This window comes from Leptosomus discolor, chromosome Z (assembly GCF_034619465.1).
Source record: "Leptosomus discolor isolate bLepDis1 chromosome Z, bLepDis1.hap2, whole genome shotgun sequence".
NCBI lineage: Eukaryota > Metazoa > Chordata > Aves > Leptosomiformes > Leptosomidae > Leptosomus > Leptosomus discolor.
Window position 1 is genome coordinate 46,924,119 of NC_141419.1, and position 20,524 is coordinate 46,944,642.

Sequence of the window (20,524 nt, forward strand, 5' to 3'; positions counted from 1 at the left end):
GTGATGAGATAGATATATAGTTACTGCTGATAAGGGATCATTATGTTTGCTTGGCATTTACTGTTTAGACAGTTCAATAAATTTCAAACATTTGGGATAATGAAATATCATAATTTGACTACAGTTTCAGTTCTTTGGTCCAGCCATTGTAGAGTAGAAAAAAACGCTACATGAAAACAAGCAGCAGCTTCTTTAAAAGTTGAGATTTTTATAATTAATATGGACAAAGCATTGTTCAACTCTGCCCTCCCCTAACTTTTTTCAAATTATTTACAGCTGCCTTCCTTTGTAGGAGGAATGTTTTAGTAGAACTTTTACACTTTTTCTGGAAAGGAGTTCCATGCTGCTTTCAACTTTCATCCAAAGTTGACCAAATTCTGCATTTAAATCACCTAAAGTTGTAACTTATTCTAGGGAAGTTCCTGGCTGAGGTTACAGAGGCCAAAACAAACTTCTAAAATCATTCTTCTACCAGGTGACAGCCTGGGCACAGAAACATAACTGATACTGAGCAGAGAAATATCCAAGGCCTTTGAGGACCTGTAATTCATTTGCATAGACTACAACAAGAGCTAAAGATGGTCTTTCTATGCAAGTCTGACTGTCTTACCTGTCTCACAACTGTTCTCACTTTTTCTTAGCATCATCTAAGCTTTTCACAGGTAATTCGCACAAATCACCCATTTACTGCCGAACACATCCAAAACCCAAGCTGCCTAAGTACTAACTTCAAATTAATTCTTTGCCAAAGGAATTGAATGCAGCACAAAGAGTACTGAAGTGATAAAAGTCATCAGACTGTGCACACAAGTAAGCTAGCACTTTCAACTCAGAACCTGCATGTTTACAAGCTGTAAGACAAATACAACCATCTTCATTCACTTTAGGGATTAATTCCTGTTTGTAAAGTACTTGTTCTCAGTTATTTAACCTACAGAAAGAAGTTACATTTGTATGAAGAGCTTGAGACGTACACAAGCTTGAAGCTCACACACACACATACACCATGACCTGCATATAAAAAAAGAAAATCCCCTTACAGCTACCATTCAAAGCCACTAAGTTGAGGGTAGTTCAGTTAGAAAACAAACAACAGTTTATCTACAGGTAGACAGCCTCTCATGCAAACGATCTCCTTCTGACACCTTTTTAGAATATAGAATCTGACTCTTCACCGAGACCCACAGCAAAAGCTTTGAGGATGAGACAAAAAACAAACAGCAAGGGAAAGTCCAACTGGGTATTAGAAAAACAAAATTCCACAGAGAAGATGGCTAAGCACTGCAGCAGATTGCCCAGAGATGCTGTGCAGTCTCCATGACAAAGTTTCCAAAACCTCAACAAAAAGAGAGGCATTCTCTGTGCAGCCCCTGGCCTTGAAAGTGAATCCTCCTATTCAGAATCCACTAGTTTTTCCACAGAGAGAAACAAGAATGATTTGGGAGATGGAAGTACTCTTTAGAGCAAATGGTAAGAAACTAGAAGATTAATGACTAATTTATTAGAAGTACAAGCAACATTTATGGTAAGCAACCTTACTGAAGTTGTAACTTAAAGAAAAAGATACAATCAGAGCTGCTATTCTCAGCTGTACATTTGATTACATACTGTGCGTTCTTTCGAACTTAAACAAAAGTCTCATCAGATTTTGCAGAATTATTCCCACAAGAGCAATTATGAAGTGTTTCTAAATACAGACTTTTTCAAAACCAGAACAAAGTAACACCACACAGATGCTCAAATTATTCCACTATAAAACCTATTTTACTCTGTTAGAATGGTCTGCACTGCAACATTATTTCAGCATGTACAAACTAGGTTTCCACCCAGCTTTGCAGGTAAGGCTGTTAGCCAACCATATAAGTAGTATATGTAAGATGTACTTCTGATCAAAAGCCACAAGCCATACACCTTTTTCATTAGTGGATTTCTGCTTAATCTCTAGCCAATTTTTTGTAAGCCTATTAGAAAAATTTGGGGCAAAGATGGACTACCACAAAGCAAGTTTAAGTCAATCGACAATAAGTATGCTTTCCTTCGTTTCTTCCAAACCCTTACCAATAGTTCACAGACATCCCAATTACCTGTGAAGTACAAGTTGAAGACTGAATGACCTCATGACTTCTAGAGGATTTTTAAATACAGTAACATCAGGTTTTATGAAAATTCACAACATTCTTAGCATGGAAAAGCATACTGTGACAAATACATAAAACACTCTTATAAAGTCAGCATATTTTCTATGAAACTTGAAAAATTAAGGAACAAGTTACTGACAGAGACTATCTATGATTACTATGCATCACTACTGAACAATAATTACTTCTATCCACACAGTGATTACATTCAGATATCTAAAGAGACAATGTTGCAGTCCCTAACCTACACAGTTTACTCAGAAGAAGAGTACGTATTTATACCACCTGTGTATAAACACCCAAAAGTTTAACATAGTTACGTTGCTCTTCTACATACTAGCTAAAGCGCACCATTTAACTTTTCCAGTTAAACCTTATCTTTATGGAGATAGGCATTTTTAGCCTATGATTTTTCTTAATATGTAATTCAAACACAAAAGCCAATAAACAGATTTAGGAGAAAGTTTTATACCTGGAAATTGTTCATCAGCCCATACTGACACCCTGTCTGACAGGATGAAAAATTATAGTTTAATTTGCAAGCTGCAGTAGTGCAATTTGTCAGCTCGGTGACAATGGTGCTATTAATGCTCCCTGTGGCATCTCGAACAACACAGGAACCTAGAGAGGACACAAAAAAAGGTGTCAGACTGAACATGAACCTAAGGACATGTGTCAAGCCCAGTTCCCTTTTTATGTAAGTGTATTCTCACACAGCAACATTAAAATATGGCATTTACATTTTTAATAGTGAAGATGGCCTTAATACTGAAATGTTAAGAACAAATACAAACAACTGAACTAATTACTTTCTTGGCTGAGATATCTTCAGGTTTTTAATAAATCTGAGTAATAAGAAAATGAAAGTTTTAGCACAGAGGTAAACAATGTCAATAGACTTGCAAAAGCACAATTTTAGATCAATGTACTATTTCCCTGAATCATGAGTTTCTGTATAGCTCTTTAATTGAAGTTAGTATTATGCACAACCACTTTATTTTATAGTTTTATCTTTTTGCTAGTTTTCCTAAAGGAACATATTTTTGGATGTAGAAGTATGTAGACAGGTGTGTGTAGTGTTGCAGTTATTTCTTTTCAAGTCCATATGGCTCAGACATTTGAAAAACAAAAAACCAACAGAGTAGTTTGCCATGAAAGCCCGTTGCAAGCCATTTCCCAACTCTTAAACAAGCCACCTCCTATACGAAAACCAAAAGCCACAGTTCCATTCTTACCACATTTTTATAATTAAGTTTATCACTTAAACTGCTGTCTTCAATTCATTTATCAGTATTTGTAATTTCACTGGTCAAGAAAATTGTGAAGACACAGCATTTCAACCCTTAAAACTAAGAAGTACTGAAAAGTCCACAAGTTCTCGTCTTCACGGTTTCTTGTCTCAAAGGACAAAACTTAGAGTAGACTAAGTATTATTTGTAAGGTTTAATAGTTGAGGTAGTCAATCGTTTTGACACCAGCAAATATTTCCAGTAATAGGAATTAAATACGGAGTGGGGAAAAGTGAAGTCTACACAGCAGTAGCCAATAGAATTCCCTTAATTTGGTCTTTTAGGAACATGAGTAACAAGGAGGTCCTGGGAACTGAACCATGTGACTACCAAGGAACTAAACCACTTACTTGCAAAAATAAGGAGACACAGATGTGCTGCAAGCTTAAGTCTCTCCAGTAATAATCTCTGTTATTTATGTAATTTGTCTCTTTCATTGGGAAAATTAATTCCTAAATACATACACCATATTTAGATTGCTTCTGAGCCATAAGAACTTTATTAACAGTCCCCAGTAACACCTGGTTCTGGTAGGTGGACATTACTTTCCTTCCACTTTTCAGATTTATTTTTCAGTTACTTATTAGGCCAAACTGGTTAAATGTAAAGTAAGCATTTCCTATACTGATCACTTGTCTTCTCACAGGGTATGTGGAGGGGCTGGGGTGTTTTGTTGTTGCTGCTGTTGTTCTGTTTTAAATGGGATTAAAAGCTCTGTAAGAGAAAAAGTTTCTTCTCTTCAACTATGCAAGTACTGGCCTCAGCCATCCAAGCAGTGTATAATGGATGTGACAATACACTTAACTAGTTGAACTATTTGTAGATAACATTCTGTTGGTAATAGATTGCAGTGGCAGTCCCATAACATTGAGCAACCCCATTAAATAGCTACAAGCACACTATCATAGCCCTCCTCTTCTTCATGCCCTTTTTCATAGTTCAGATCCCACTGGTTGAAAGGTCTTTCACACATGGAGTCAAAGTATGACAAAAAGGAACAAACTATGAACAAACTTATGTGACCCTTACTATGAGAGAATGCAAAACAGAAGCCAGCTGGGCAGGCTCCATTCTCTGCAGAAGATACTTAGATATAAGTAAGAGTCCAGACATCTAATATAACCTTCATTCAGAAAAGCTTTATTTAGTTATAAGATTCTGACAACAATTTCCCCAAGAAGTTCGAGGTCTTCTTGCCTGTAAAAAGCAGGATTTCACCTCTTCATAGAATCATAGAATGCACTGGGTTGGAAGGGACCACTGAAGGTCACCTAGCCCAACAGCCCTACAATAAGCAGGAGCATCTCTAACGAGGTCAAGTTGCTCAGAGCCCCATCAAGCCTGACCTTGAATGTCTCCAGCAATGGGGCTTCCACCACCTCTCTGGGTAACCTGGTCCAGTGATCCACAACCCTCATATTAAAGATCTTTTTCCTAACATCCAACCTAAATCTACCCTTTTCTAGCTTAAAACCATTACCCCTCATCCTATTGCTACAAACCCTTGTGAACAGTCTTTCCCCTGCCTTCTTATAGGCCTTTTCATGTATTGGAAGGCTGCTATAAAGTCCCCCTGGAGCCTTCTCTTCTGCAGGCTGAACAACCCCAACTCTCTCAGCCTGTCTTTGTAAGAGAGGTGCTCCAGCCTTCTGATCATTTTCATGGCCCTCCTCTGGACACAATCCAACAGGTCCACATCCTTCTTGTGCTGGGGGCTGCAGAGCTGGATGCAGTACTCCAGGTGGGGTCTCACCAGGGCAGAGTAGAGGGGGAGAATCACCTCTTTCAACCTGCCGGCCACACAGGATGCGACTGGCCTTCTGGGCTGTGAGTGCACATTGAGGGCTCATGTCCAGCTTTTCATCCACCAGCACCCCCAAGTCTTTCCACAGGGCTGTTCTCCAGCATGTCTTCTCCCAGCCTGTATTGATACCAGCAGTTGCCCCAGCCCAGGTGCAGGACCCTGCACTTGGCATTGTTGAACCTCATGAGGTTCACCAGGGCCCACCACTCCAGCCTGTCCAGGTCCCTCTGGATGGCATCCCATCCCTCTGGTATATCAGCTGCACCACCCAGCTTGGTGTCATCAGCAAACCTGCTGAGGGTGCACTCAATGCCACTGTCAGTATCATTAATGAATATCAAATAATGCTGGTCCCAGTACGGACCCCTGAGGGACACCATTTGTCACCATTTTCCATCTGGACATCGACCCATTGACCACTACTCTCTGGATGTGACCACCCAGCCAATGCCTTATCCACTGAACAGTCCATCCATCGAACCCGTATCTCTCCAACTTAGAGAGAAGGATGCTGTGGGGGACCACGTCAAAGGCCTTGAAGAAGTCCAGACAGATGACATCTGTAGCTCTTCCCTTGTCCACTGAAGCAGTCACTCCATTGCAGAAAGCCACTAGGTTGGTCAGGCAGGACTTGCCTTTGGCGAAGCCATGCTTTCATCACCATTTATACACATGTTCCTGCCAAAGTCAAATAAAGTTTTGCCATGCTATAAGCCTAAGAAGGTTAACAGACCATCTATATCAAGTTCTCCTAACTACATGCAACCAGCAATAATTCCAGAGATACTACCCTGAGTCCTTCTGACTGTAGTGGAGAGTGCTTAACTTCTCCAGTGCTACAAGCAGCTACAGTTAGGCTCTCATTCATTAGTTTTACTTCCCTGTGTATAGAAAGCATGCCTTAACACTACTCAGAAGTTTCCATTTTTTATTTTCCTTTGTTTTTAAAGCAGTAAGTGTCTTTGAAATACGTCTTTCAAGAATTTTGATATAAACATTACTTATGAAATATTCATCCTGCCACCTGCACATCTGCATTAATCCCTTGCTAAAATACGAAACTGCACACTTTCTCTTCACAGCTCTGAAACAGGCTGCCTAGCTCTAGCAGTAGTACTAGCCATTTTCCCCTTCTAAGCCTTCTCTACTCAGTCGCTTAACCTTCTTCCTTACTACAGAGCATGCAAATACTGAGCTAAATGCAGAACATCATCTTCCCCTTCAGACATGACTGCTCAGTGACATTTACTAGTCCCTTCAAAGTTTTAATAACTTGCTTATCACTACTCTGGAAAATTACAGTCGGGAATAGCGTGCGGGTAAAGGAATAAAAGTATTTGTATTGGTCCCATTCCTGACCCAATGCTTCAAAAAAAAGCTAAAATTTCACTCATATCATGATCTCTGACTTCTGCAGTATCACTGGCCTTTTCTAACTAGCAGAATTCTAAGTGTAAGTTATAGGAGGCAGCTAAGGCAGGACATTTCTGATGCATCAAACAATGCCATGTTCAGTTGGTTTTGCAAACTGTTGCTTTTGCAATATGAAAAGTGGTTTTTTTTCATGTTTGAAAGATGATCAAAGTATCCATCAGCAAATGAATATTAATGAGTATTTTGCTTTCACGTGGGTTGAAATTCTAAAGTATTCAAATCTGGTACCAGAGGTCCATGTGATCAATCCAGTTAGGAAATAAGCGTAGGTCATTATGCTGCATAAAGTACAGTAACTACTGAGCAACTGTTTGGCAGAGCTACAGTACAACGTTAGCCAACAGAGGCAGACTAGCAAGACTGGTATCTTTGGAAAGGAAGTATCATTAGATCAATGGTACTCTTATAAAAGAGAATTTCATTCAAAAGACAGTACAGCTAAGATAAAGCAAGTTCCTTCATATAAGAAAACTGATTACTGCTGCCAGAAACTGATTTATGTGACACAAATATAAATACTTCCAATAATAGGCAAGAAATACGTGTGATATGATTACAATCTTATGTTCTTCAGGTTACTAGAATTATTTATTGGTGGGAAAAACCTGGTTGACCACTGGTGCTCTAGAGTAAAACAGATATAGAGAGCATCGAACCCCCAAGGCAACTTCTACAGATAATTTCAAACTGCTGTGGGGTGGGGAAGACTGAGAGGTCATAAAAGACTCCGATCAGTCTACGATTGTTTCTCTTCTTTCCACATGAAAATAAAACTACAGAGAACGTTTCTGAACACAACACTTCCGGGCTGGGCCAGATGAAGGCACTAATCACACTCCTCCCTCTATTGGGGAAATAATGCTCATGCATCCTCACCAAATAGTTGTTTGATCTTCCCACAATTTAATTCAGACAAGTAGCTGACTACCAGAATCCTCAAACCAATACAGGTGTTTGTCAGTGAGTATTTTCTGAAAATCCACTTTCCTAATCCGGGGATTACCCCACTGCTAAATTGTAAATCTTTTGACATAAATAACTGCAACAAATGAGGAGCCATCCATACGAAGTCTTTTGTCATCTTTAGTCTGAAGCAATCACTAGTCTTAGAAAAATATCACTCATTTTAGGGAACTAAAACCATCTGAAAATTGAACCACCAACAATAAAAATTCCACACCTCTGGGTATTACTTTCCCATGGATGAAAATCAATTACATAATGACTTTACATAACGAATTACATAAACCATATGAAAACACACCCTCAGAATGAATATGAAAGAATAAAGTTAAAAACAATCTCTATTTACCTACAGATACTGCAATTCCTACGTAAACCAATGTAGTAATTAAGATGGCCAACAGCGTTCCTTTAGGTATGGCTGACTGAGGATCCTGAAAGAAAAATGTCAGTGGACAGTGATGACAGAGATAAATGTACACTCAGTGTTTGTGAATAATATTTGCTAATTCACTACTCACCGCAAGATCACCTGAGATATTTGCACCAGCAAGTATGCCAGTTGCAGCAGGGAAGAAAATAGCAAATACAGAAAAGAAAGTTTCCTCGTGTCGGAAATCTGGTCCAAAATTCTCCATAAATATTTCAGCTGTAGAAAAAGATTTGTCTATCAATATTCATGAACCTAGAGTATTAGACCATTCCAGCCATTATTAGTTCTGTGAAAGGTATGAAAGTCACAGCTGTATGGCTTTTTCAAAATTAAGCATAGAACATTTAAGTCCTAATTCATCCCTTTGACTCAAAATAAAAGTCACCACAGTAAACTTGAATAGACTTTAAAACCAAAGAAAGCATTTAACAGTACCATCCAGCTTCTTAAAATTTTATATAATCGATATTAAGCAGACAGGACCAGCTTTCGGCCCAATAGCTTTAAGGAACAAAACTGCAGAAGTTGAAGAAAGAAACAGAAAAAAAATCTCTGTAGTTAAGTAGGACTACAAGCTATTTCAGACATTTAATTATGACAGCATGCCTCCTCTCTGCAAAGATACTGTTTACAATACTAACTGTTCCAACATACCTTTATAACCAAAGAAACCTTTGGGCTTCTTGTAATCCAACGGAATAAATGTTCCTATGACAAAGTCTCCAATAGCAAGTATGAGGATCACCAGTAAGACTATCTGTGCCTGAAACATAATGATTGCAGTCAGGCAGAAGAACTTGCTGCTCTTTTTCAGTTTCAAGCTTCAATGTTGTGTTCTAAAATTTAAATATTTACTTGATTCCAAATTCAGCTTAGTATTCCCAGTTTGATTTCCACAAATAAAGGTGGCAAGCTGGAGAGAACATGCACCGGAATTTTTTAATTAAAAAATAGAAATCCTAAGTTTAATGTCCATTTAAAAGAGAAATTTGTTTTTACCATATCCCTCAAAGTCATACTTTTGAAGACAAAATATGCAAAAGAACCATTTTCTCTGTAAGCCTTCCAGAAGGAAGGGACTCTAGTGGACTGAAGAAATTCACATGAAAAGAGCTAAAAGCACACTAATGCTAGGAGTGTTGCCTTATTAACCATGAACATAATACTCTCCATAATTACTTTAGTACACGGTATTTGCTTTACTAAGAGTTTTACTACATCAGGAAATCAAACAGCTTTTGTGTGCAGTGGACTAGATTAATTAAATGCTCATGTTCTCAACCCTTATTTATGAAATTAAATTGCAGACTACCATAATTACTTGTTAAATTCTAGTTTTCTTGAGACTTTTTTCATTCCAACCTAGATATTTTAGCCACTGTTCAATAAAACCATTACAAACACTACACTTGGAACAAGCAGCACTTTAAACCATCCAACTCCTCTAGAGTGTGAGTAAAGATAAATCTAGGCATTGATGAGATGGTTCAGGTTTTACATTTAAATAAGCAACCATACTACCCTGTTACCTTTTGTGTTTTTTGATTCCTTATAATGGATATGCCAGTGGCTTGGGGGAAGCTATTCGTAGTTTCAATTTTTCTTCAGGCCTAGGATCAGAACTTAACATGCAACAGCACTGTGGCATTGCTGATTGTTACAAAACAAAGCTTTCAGTTCACACACAGCCTTGCAAGAAAACCAGGTAGTACAGCAATACACAGAGCCTGACAGCCAAGAGCAGAATTAGAAGACCACCTGAAGAAACCAGTTTGTGCACCATATTTAGATGTCTCCTTTGCCAAGCCTAGAGAATAGGTGATAGGTGTAAGAATGCAGCTAGGTGCTCACAGAAGTCATCAATAAGCCCAGAGAATTCAACATGAAGTTACCACAGATCAATTGCCGCAAGTGGATTTATCCAGTAACAAACTTAGCTTCTCTCTGAAACTGAAAGCATTCTCCAAGTATCTTCTCTACATTCAAAAGTCTCAGACAAAGAATGGGCTTCTATGACTTCAACACAAGGAGTTGAGTGGTAAGAGATCACAAACTCTGAAAAGTCATTTTTTAAGCAGGCTTCCCTGGAATCCCAGTCTCTCTTAGCTTTTATATCTACTTTAAAGACATTACTATAGAGTCCCCTTGTCCCATTTTCCAAGGCATTCTCCAAGGCATGGGGAAGGCACAGGAGAACATCACAGATTCTTCCAGAGTAAAGTATTAGTGTTTTGCTATGCTAAGCTGTATGTTAACCTACATGAAGTGCTTGTTTGACAGGTTCAGTTGATTACCATCACTCCTATCTACATTCTTCCACGAAGCAGCCAATAAGTCTTGATTTTTCCATTGAGCACAAGATTTTTGAAATCTACCTATTTCCTAATAAGGATGATGCTGCAGTGATACCACAGTTCAGGTTTGATATAGAAACATTAAACAACCAGGGTATTTCTATGCAAGCTAGTGTTACAGAATTGCTCATGCTACAGAGTAAAAGCAAAATACTTCTTGAAACTTAAAGTGACAGTGGCCACAGGGTTATCAACAACTAATACATTCAAAGGAAAAACTAAATAGTTGAGATTAAGGAGGACAGTATTGTTCGAAGTCAGGTGCATAAAGATACCGTTACAAATTGAAGTTACAGTGAAGGACTACCCGAGAAAGGTGAACTATTTTTATGGAAGTGTGCTGTTCGATTCAGAAGTTCATGCCAAAGTCAATTTCTGTAGGTTCTTTAGACCCAGGTAATACACTTGATCTTCACTTCCTTTTTCACGAACGCTATTTCTAGGGCTGGAAGCAAGAATGAGAAAAAACCCACTCTCATTTCAATTATGAATATCATAATTATCTTGAACCAGGAGCATAAGAAATTGTTATAAGAGTCACATGAAGAAGCTCCTTCAGTTGTTTCTTACTGCAGAAAACAGCAGCTATTGTGAACCAAATATCAAATGGAAAGGAAGAACAAGTGAGGCTCTTCACAATTACTTTTGAGTACACTATAGTCAGATATTCAGAAAAAGCCTATCAGCTGCAGGGAACAGCAAGCAAGCTACACTGCCTAGTAATGCAGAGCAGAAAACTAGTACAGCAACCTCTGTATGAAGGTGTCCTAGGATCTGTACATGTTTGTTTCCACATTCAGAGATGACCTAACACTGTGCAGCCACAGTAAGATGAGGAAAGTAGGTTGTTCCTCCTACACATTCATCACCACCAATGTTCAAAACAATCCTCAATGCTGGGCCTAGTGACTGCATCACACCGTCTGGCTGTTTCCAAGTGAAAACAAAACCAGAAGAGAGTGGAAGGGAAGGTAAGAATACTGGTTTTGAGCCAGCAGAAACTACACAACTTCAGACTGGCTTCAGCTCCAGCCCTGTATTTTCCATCCACAGAGCTCATCTGAAGTTCCCAGTGAAGGAAAATTCCCATGCTAATACTCTTACCTTTCTCATTGTGCTGCAGTAGCCCAGAAGAGGGTAATACTGTTGACAGTGTCACTAAGAATAGATTATGTTGGTTTTTAGGTTCTCATAGATGCTTAAGCTACCAATGAAACAAAGCTGTCTAAGGTCTGAAATGCTGTCCAGACCTGCACATGCTAGCGCTAGAGAGAGAGCTATTATATAAGAACTGCCCATTGACTGACTTCTAAAATACCATACATGCAATACTGAGTGCACTAAATATATTCAAAATAAGTCAAACAGTTGAGGTAGAAAATGGAATAAAAATTATGAAGCAGAGAATAAAAGAAAAGGTGTTTCTTACTTTTGCTTCCCATTCCATTCCAGCAACGGAAATACCCAGCAATATAACCACAGTGATAGCTCCTATGATTCTGATATCATTCATTTCATCAACCATCAATGTTCCATTTTCCTAACAAAACAAGCAAAAAAATACAGTCATATACTTTATCTACTTATCCTCCCTACTGCAGAACAGCATTTTATTGACTGTAATTTATTAATAGCGTTAACCTCTATCCCACACACTTACTCATTTTAAATTCCCTGCGTGAACACAAGTAATTTGGTTTTTGCCTTGGTTTAAATCACTGTATCTTCTAAATGGAAACGATCATTCTTATTCATAGCCTATCCACAGACCACATAAAGAACAGCCTGTCTTCAACTGCCAGAGAATTAGATTAATCAGCAAGGCAACTGCTACCATATATATATTTTACTTGTTCAGTGTTACTCTTAACTCTTTTAACGTACTCCAAACTTCTTCCCATCTACAAAAAGTATGTTTGAGTTCTTCCCAGTATCACCTTTAATCAAAAAATCTAACAGACAAATAATACTTGGTTGTGTTTAACTTAAGGAATTGTTTTTAATAAGCAGAACTCCTTTGAAAATGAGCTTAATATAAATGACTATCACTTAAAAGAAACAGTTCACTAATAAGAATCTCAGCAGTAACAATTTATGATTCTGCATCATGTATCTGCATCACCACTCTTCTCAACAGACAGCTTGAACCTCACCACAAATTAGACATTTTGTTTTTTCAGGGAGACAAACAGTGTGGGAAGCTTCCATTTGACACCAATGATTTTTTTTTTTTTTTTAATCAAAAAAGCTACTGAATTACAGTAGTATTTTACTGATGTATCATTAGTAACCTTGTACCTCGTTCCGTGTCTTTGAACTGGTCAGGGCAACCCCCAGTATCAATACAGGCTGAGGGATGAAGTGAGATCAGTGCTACGGAGGACTTGGGGCTGTTGGTGGATGAAAAACTGAATATGAGCCAGCCATGTGCACTCACAGCCCAGAAAGCCAGTCATATCCTGGGCTGCACCAAAAGCTTTGTGGCCAGCAGCTCGAGGGAGGTGATTCTGACCCTCTACTCTGCTCTGGTGAGACCCCACCTGCAGTACTGTGCATTCAGCTCTGGAGTCTTCAGCACAAGACAGACAAGGAGCTGTTGGATGGCCCAGAAGAGGGCCACAAAAATGACCAGGGAGCTGGAGCACCTCTCCTATGAGGACAGGCTGAGGGAGTTGGGATTGTTCAGCCTGAAGAAGAGAAGGCTCTGGGGGGACCTTACTGTGGCTTTTCAATACTTAAAGGGGGCTTATAAGAAAGAATAGGGGCAGACTTTTTAATAGGGCTTGTAGCAACAAAAGAAGGGGTAATGGTTTTAAAATAAAAGATTCAGACTTGATATAAGGAAGAAATTTCTGCAGTGAGGGTGGTAAAACACTGGGACAGGATGCCCAGAGAGGTGGTAGAAGCCCCACCCCTGGAAACATTCAAGGCCAGGTTGGACGGGGCTCTGAGCAACTTGATCTAGTTGAAGAGATCCCTGCGCATTGCAGGGGGGTTGGACTTTAGATGGCCCTTTAAAGGTCCTTTCCAACTCACACCATTCTAGGATTCTGTTATTAGCTGACAGCTCAAACTTGCATAAAGGTCAGTGTAATCAATATAACCACTATCATACATATACCTTGAGCAGCTCCACAACTGTCTCTGCAAAGCCAACAACATACATTGCTACTGCAACAGCATTGGCAAATGCAAAAATCAGACCTATGGCACCACCAAACTCTGGCCCTAGACTTCTGGAAATTAAGTAATATGCGCCTCCTGAAAGAAAACAAACAAAACCACTACATGAGAGATCCTAGGAATAGACAGTCATCAGATTTAAAGTTTATATGAACAAGATGTTATTTATTCTTGCATCTTCCCTGATGTATTAGAAAACAACTCAAAACTCAGTATTTTATGCATGCTGAAGCTTCAGGAATACATTTCAAGTTTTTAAGAAAAGACACCAGTTGGAACTAAACCACATGACCCATGCACTACATCATATTATTCAGCTATGCAACCAGTTCTATAGTTAAAAAACAAATTGTAAAACACAAGAAGCCCAGTAATACTGCTGCTTATTTCAAACTACTCAAAGCATTTGTACAGAGTTCTACGATTACACATTTTCATTAGCTATAGTTCAAGAAACTGGCCAAGTAGATTGTAATAAGCCCACTACAAGTTCCAAACTTGACTTGTTTCTTAAAGCTCTGCTGTTAAGGGAATTTTCTGCCCTCCAATGGGACTCTCAAAACAGTAGCATGGCCACTCTGTTTTTCAGAGCTCATTCTTTGTATTTTTGAGTTTGACAAATACAGTATTATCAAACCCCACATCTGACAACTGGAAAACTATCTACAGCATTAGAGTAAAATTAAAAAATGTAACAAAGCACATTCCTACAACTTAAGGCTAAGCTTTCTGGAAGCAACAAAATCCTCCAGCTCCAGTCTGAAGTAATTTAGTGCACATTAAAAATTTGCAACAGGAAATCCTTAATTTCTCTGCATTACAGTTCTTGCGCAGATGTAGGTACTCAGCTTTGACATACTTTGCAAATAAGAATAACATAATGAAAATATTACTGTAATGTAAGATTTACATAGGAACAACTGATTTTATTCTAGAGTTCTTCCCATTCTCAAAGTTTTCTAATTAAGTATTATTTTGCAAGAGTGACTCAAAAAAAAAAAAGGCTCTCATAGGAACAGGAAAATATGAGCTAGCTAGATAGATAGATAGAAAACACAAGTTAAAAAGAAAGGGCATTTAGAAACCAAGCTTGACATAATGTTAAGATTCATAGCTTATCCTTCCCATTCGGTCTGTTTACTTTGTGATAATGAGGTTTTTCTCTTCATTCTTAATCAAGAGAATATTATAAGCTTCTATTTTCATTCCATCACATTTTCTACAAGCAGTCTTGTAATATCATGAAGCAGTTTCAGCATGTCAAAAGCACCAACCACTTAAAAACTATTTTGTAGGAACTGCTGACAACAGCACATAAACTGTGAAAGAGAATGAAAACCACCATCATCAGGAAAGCTTGAGATAATCAACAGTTTGGAGAATTTCTTTTGTGTATAAAATAATCATGACAGAACAAGAACATGCCCTTTTATATGCTCTCATATAGATATAGCTTACCCTTTTATGGGATGTATTTTTTCATTAGTAAGTTTTATTTCAGGACAGGAACACATACAAGCACACATGCACACTCTTAACCAACCAGTGCAGATGTAGATTAAGACCCTATTCATTCCTGGATATGTGTTTCTAAAGATGTCTGTATTCCAAAAATTAAGAATAGATAATGTTTCTTTCACAGCGGAAAAGCAAGTAGTCAAATCAAAATAGTAGGCTAATCATGAACTTTCCATTAATCACATGACTGTTTAGTCAAATACAGAACATACGGAAGACTCTGCTTCTAAACCTTCCCTACACTTCATCCAAATTGTTTTTCCCTGAGCTAAAAAAATGGAAAATAAGACATTCCATCCTTAAGGTGTATGCTTCAGAGTGGTTAAAGATTTAAAAGCTTTATGAAAGTAGGTTTACCTCCTCTTACAAACCCATTTGTGGCTATCGCTGAAGTAGACAGTCCTGTAATAGTTGTCACAACAGTGGCCATTCCAATAACCAAGACAGACAGACCTTTTGGAAAAAGAAGGTGAAAAAAGGTGGTAAATCCAGCAGTATTAAAAAGTTTAAGTCTTCATCTTAACTTGGTTTACAGAATTAGTCTTGCAAATACAACACAAATTGACTATGAGTGGTCTTGCACATTCAAGCAAAAGGCTTCTTCACTCCCCTTTTGTACAGCGAAGTTTCCAGGATACAAACAAAACTGGATAAATATCCTTTTTAATTAGCAGGGTAAAAGCTGTATCCTAGAGCTTCAAGGAAACACGTGCCCTTTGCAGATGAGAGATTTTCTGTAATCCAGTACTAAGTTACACCTCTGAAGAAAATTGTTTATATACCACACAGTCTATACGCAGATTTTAATAACCAGAGATCGAAAAGTTTATCTCTAGAGTTCACTGAAGGCTTACAAATGTTAACTTTAAATTACGTATCTTATAGCTAAATGAAAAAGTCCAAGTAACTTCATACTGTTTAAAGTTTTGGAAGGTGTAAATTACCCTAAGAACTGCCAATATTAAAGTAATTTTCTATCCCTGTTTAAAGTGTAAGCTCAGGATCAACATCTCCTTTGCATCACATTTTAAAAAACACTGAAATAAAATGATAGCATTAGTACACATACCTATCCCAGCTTGTCCTACAATCCATGATAGTCTGATGAAGAGCATCACCCCCCAAATATTTAGCATACATCGTACCTAAGACAAAACAGAAATTTTAAACAGGTTAGGTCTTGCATCTGCAGTCATTTCCACTAATGCTTCATTTCAGTTTTTGATGTTGTCAAAATTACCTTGCAGCCTTTCCTCACCACTTTTCAAATAATTTCACAACAGATTTTTTAATTAGACAAGTTTAGGTTTGATAAAAAAAAAGGGAACCTAAATATGATTAAAAAGTTACTACCTTGAACACAGATAAAGTTACAGTACTTCAACTTCTGACACTTACAGTAAGTCTTGACCAAACAGTAAAAATAATTTAGATCCCAACCCTTCGGATGAAAATTCATACTATAGAATACATGGGTAAAAATAAGATTGTGAGGTCTACAACCCCAGTTTAGATCTCCCACAAATCTCCCCCGAAAAATGCACTAACGCAATACCCTACTAAACAACTCAGTCTTTTTTAAAAAACAAACAGCCCCCACAACTTCCCAGCCCTAGAACTTTCATATCGTACAATACAGCTGCACACTAACAGGATGGGAGGGGGGGTGTATTTTCCCATCCTTATATTTTAAACTCTTAGTCCTCAATAAAATCGAGTTTGCACTGTACAGAATTCAGACAGAAGACTAACAGCAGGTCTTAGGTCTCTCTCTTACCTAAAGAGTATGTTAGCAATCCTACAAAAAATTTAGTTGGTCATTAGGACTAGAAGGGAGACAAGGACCTCTCCAGACCACAAAATTGAAGAGCTTACAGAGATTTAAAGAGACTTTTGCAGAACGTAAATCACCTGAGCTGGCAATATTCACCCAGGTGGCTTAACATCTACTAGGTAACATTAATTGCAACTTTCAAACCCCTGAAAAGGAGAACATCCTTGAAACTTTTAAATAGGCTTTGGAAGAAAATAGTGAGTAATATTTATCCTGTAACTCTTCAATACTTAGAATTGTTCTTACAAAAATAGTACAATACAGAATTGGGTTTGGAGAAATTCAAAGTCAGCATTAAAATTAACAAGTCTGTTCCTGGTTGGGGTACATCCACCAAAGCCCATAATACCTGTTCCACAGCTACCACAGGCAATTTCCTGCTCCCAAGATAGGAAATGTGGCTACTTCAAGACTCATAAAGAATTTGCTAATACACAGTGGAAGCTTGCTGAACCACAGTGAGGTATTCTGAATGCTCATGGGATGGGACAACCCTGCACAGCCCACTCTCCACCACCAACTCTCTGCGGGGACAATTCTGCGCAGGTCAGCAGATTCCGCTGGTTCGCCCTACCGCACAGCGCCGTGCCGGCCCTGCCCGCAGCTCCGGGTGCGGGGAGGACCAGTCCCCGCCGCTGCGGTACTTCTTCCCCGTCTGCACCATGTGCGCAGCAGTACCAGCCTCGCGTACACACGAGTGGACTCGGGTCTAGGGCAGCTCAGCTCAGTAGCGCTCAGGAGGCCGGCTTCCCCGCTGCGCCCACCCAGCGCTGCCGCCCGCCCCCTCCTCCCCTTACTGCAATGCATGCTGCAGGCACAGCAAGAACAAGCTGGTGGGCATCCCCCCACCTCCGCCTCCCGTGAGAGACCGCTCCCTGCTGGGTGCAAGGCGCAGGGACCCCTCCTGTGCTCAAGGGCTTTGCAGAGCTCGCCGTGCGGCAGAGAGGACCAGCAGAGCGCCACACCATGGGGAGGACTGGCAGAATCTGCCAACCCCCGGACAGTGTTCCCCGTGTAGAGCTGTCGCCATGCAGAGCTGTCCCATTCCACCAAACAGGGGCAGACTCAATTTTTTCCACAATGACTATATTGTATGTAGTCTTAACACTGCCACAGCTTAGAAGATGACAACTTTTTTTAACAGGTTCAACAAAATTTAAACACTTAATCCTGGTCAAGTTTTGCCATATACAGGTAGGTACTCTCCTCAACATGTTATTTTTTGCTTCTCTAAAAATAAATAAAAATTAAGTTTTCTAACACTTCAGTCCAAAACTTTACAGATCCAAAGTGAACACACATTAAGTGTATTCTCTCCACTTGCATTTGTCTTTTGTTACTTAAGATTCACATGTAGTTTTTCTACTGTATATGAATATTTACATAATCTTTTCTCTTCCTGGAAATTATGCAACTTCGAAACTATAAAACCTGAGCTAAGAACCATGATCCCTTCAAACCTGAAGTCCTGAAGTGTATACTTCCTTAAAATTCAGTACAAGAGCAACCCTTTCTGAAGTTACAGTATTTTTCCACATCTCTCAAATATAATCTTTTCTTTACACAGCACTATCACAATCCCTCTCTAAAAAGGTTACTAGAAAGATTATATCTGTAAGAAACTAAAGTACAATACATCAAACTTACCAGTACACCTTTTATCCACCCAAACTTGACCACCCCTTTACTATCAGGTGTGTAAGTGGCAGCTGCTTCCCCAGCTGGTGTGCCTTCCTCACCATTTGCATAGCCATCTTCAAAGGGCTCCTTGGAAACACAAGAAAAATTTCATGTGATTAACAGGGTAGAGAGGGCATTTAATGTTGTAAAAAACCCCACCTATTTGTGCAAACAGAAAACTTAATAACACAGCAGCAGTTTTAAGCTCTATGTTTTTGTTCCTTACATGAGGTACATGTCGTAAGATTTCAAGGAAAATAAAACAAACTTACACAGATGACTTAGGTATTCTGCTTCAGTTAGAGCAAACTGTTAGCTGTCAGAGTAGTAATTATTTTTAAGAATCTGTTCTACTGCCCTAAGAAACAAACATCTGGTCTTCTAGAAAAACAGCTATAGATTTCAAATGCAGCAGCTGCTACAGCACAGGAAGTTACTGGTCTCAGCTACAGCATTTCCTGTAGCTCAGACTTAGCTTTCATTTGATCAGTTTTTTAGGAAATAAATTATTCACTTGCCTGCAAACTATTCTACTATTCATTGTAAGGTGATGCTGCTAGAAAGGAGGGTGGGAGAGTGGCATTTCAGGGAGAAGGAAAGAGAAGTCTCTTCTCAAGCACTCCTCCCTGTTTAAAAGAGAAGGATGGCAGATGCAGAAAACATCAGCCTCACAGACCAACTTGTGGCTTTTCTTCACAATTCGACACTCAGCCTTACAATGCAGAAATCTTAAGTGTTTGATATATATTAAAAATTTATGTGTATATACACACACTTGTTGCATGCTTGCTTTTCAGGAGGTAGTTTTATTTCACCAAGCCAAGCAAACGTTTAAACTCCATTATTTCCTACACTTGCTGCAAGAAATCCGCAGAAAGCATTCTAAGCAAAGTATGTTAGTTATCCAAGGCACCAAGTATAAAGAATGAATATACTAGAACAAACCTGAATACCATTCACAGAATACTATTTAACAAACCAGCTCAAGCAGTATTTGTGAAGCAGCCTGCATCCCAGAGGGCTTAAAAAACATTTAAGCAATTAGAAGTTCAATCCCAATGAGTTAAACAGCAAAACTCTCATTCACTAAGACACAAAATAGTCTGGACCCAAATTATGCTTTCAAGAAATATGTTCCCTGCTGAGGGGACACAGCAAGAAAGTTTAATGTAAGATATTTTACTAAATTCCTCCTGACAGATTAATACCAAATATTCCATCAGCACAGAGTCCAGAGGGAATATTTATAGAACTGTCAGTTATGAAGGGTGTCATCCACATCCCCTTACAATCAGTAGTAAACATACAAACAGATTAAAAAAAAAATCAGATTATGTTGACCTTATTCACAGGTCAAATTAGCACAGATTCATGTCAGTGCTCCTCTCACCAACTCTGCATTATGAAATTCTCATAGAAACAGGCACATTTGCACACATCTGGAGATCCTCTATGGCATAGGCTTCCCACTAGTAGGCAGAAACACTATCACTTTTCAGATCTTTACCTTTTAACAAATAGCCTTCTTAAATAGTAGGCTTTCTTGTCTCCAGAAAGCATTAAAAAAAAAAAGAGATATCTATGTGTTATATACATATATATTTTTAGATGCATGTGTGTAATATACATATATGTATATAAGGTGTCATATATATTAAACAGAGGACAAAAATAAACATAACTGGGAATGACACAGTTTGCTGCACTGCAGCTCTTCTGGATAGAGCCGAACTACAGGCTGTAACTTCTTGGGAGATTTGCACAGCCTTTAACCAGATGAATCTATTGATTTGCTCGTTATCTGTATTCAGGCACTCAAAACCATATCAAGCAAGAAGTGGTGTGCGATCCATTTAGAGTGGTAAGAACAAAAGTGAGGACCAAAAAAGAGAAT

At 38.7% G+C, this 20,524-nt stretch overlaps 1 protein-coding gene across 2 annotated transcripts in view; it reads right to left on the minus strand.

Moving 5' to 3' along the window:
- Positions 1–18,711, minus strand: part of SLC12A2 (solute carrier family 12 member 2) — a 47,349-nt gene extending 28,638 nt beyond the window's left edge. For both annotated transcript variants that reach the window (XM_086479996.1, XM_009949393.2), the window contains exons 1-9: positions 18,598–18,711; positions 16,186–16,261; positions 15,474–15,569; positions 13,537–13,676; positions 11,845–11,955; positions 8,716–8,824; positions 8,150–8,277; positions 7,978–8,062; positions 2,611–2,759 (exon numbers count right to left, since the gene is read on the minus strand). In XM_086479996.1, coding sequence (XP_086336122.1) covers positions 2,611–2,759; positions 7,978–8,062; positions 8,150–8,277; positions 8,716–8,824; positions 11,845–11,955; positions 13,537–13,676; positions 15,474–15,569; positions 16,186–16,252 — 885 coding nt within the window. In that variant the 5' untranslated portion in view covers positions 16,253–16,261; positions 18,598–18,711. The remainder of the gene's footprint in view (positions 1–2,610; positions 2,760–7,977; positions 8,063–8,149; positions 8,278–8,715; positions 8,825–11,844; positions 11,956–13,536; positions 13,677–15,473; positions 15,570–16,185; positions 16,262–18,597) is intronic.
- Between the last annotated feature and the right edge of the window lie 1,813 nt (positions 18,712–20,524).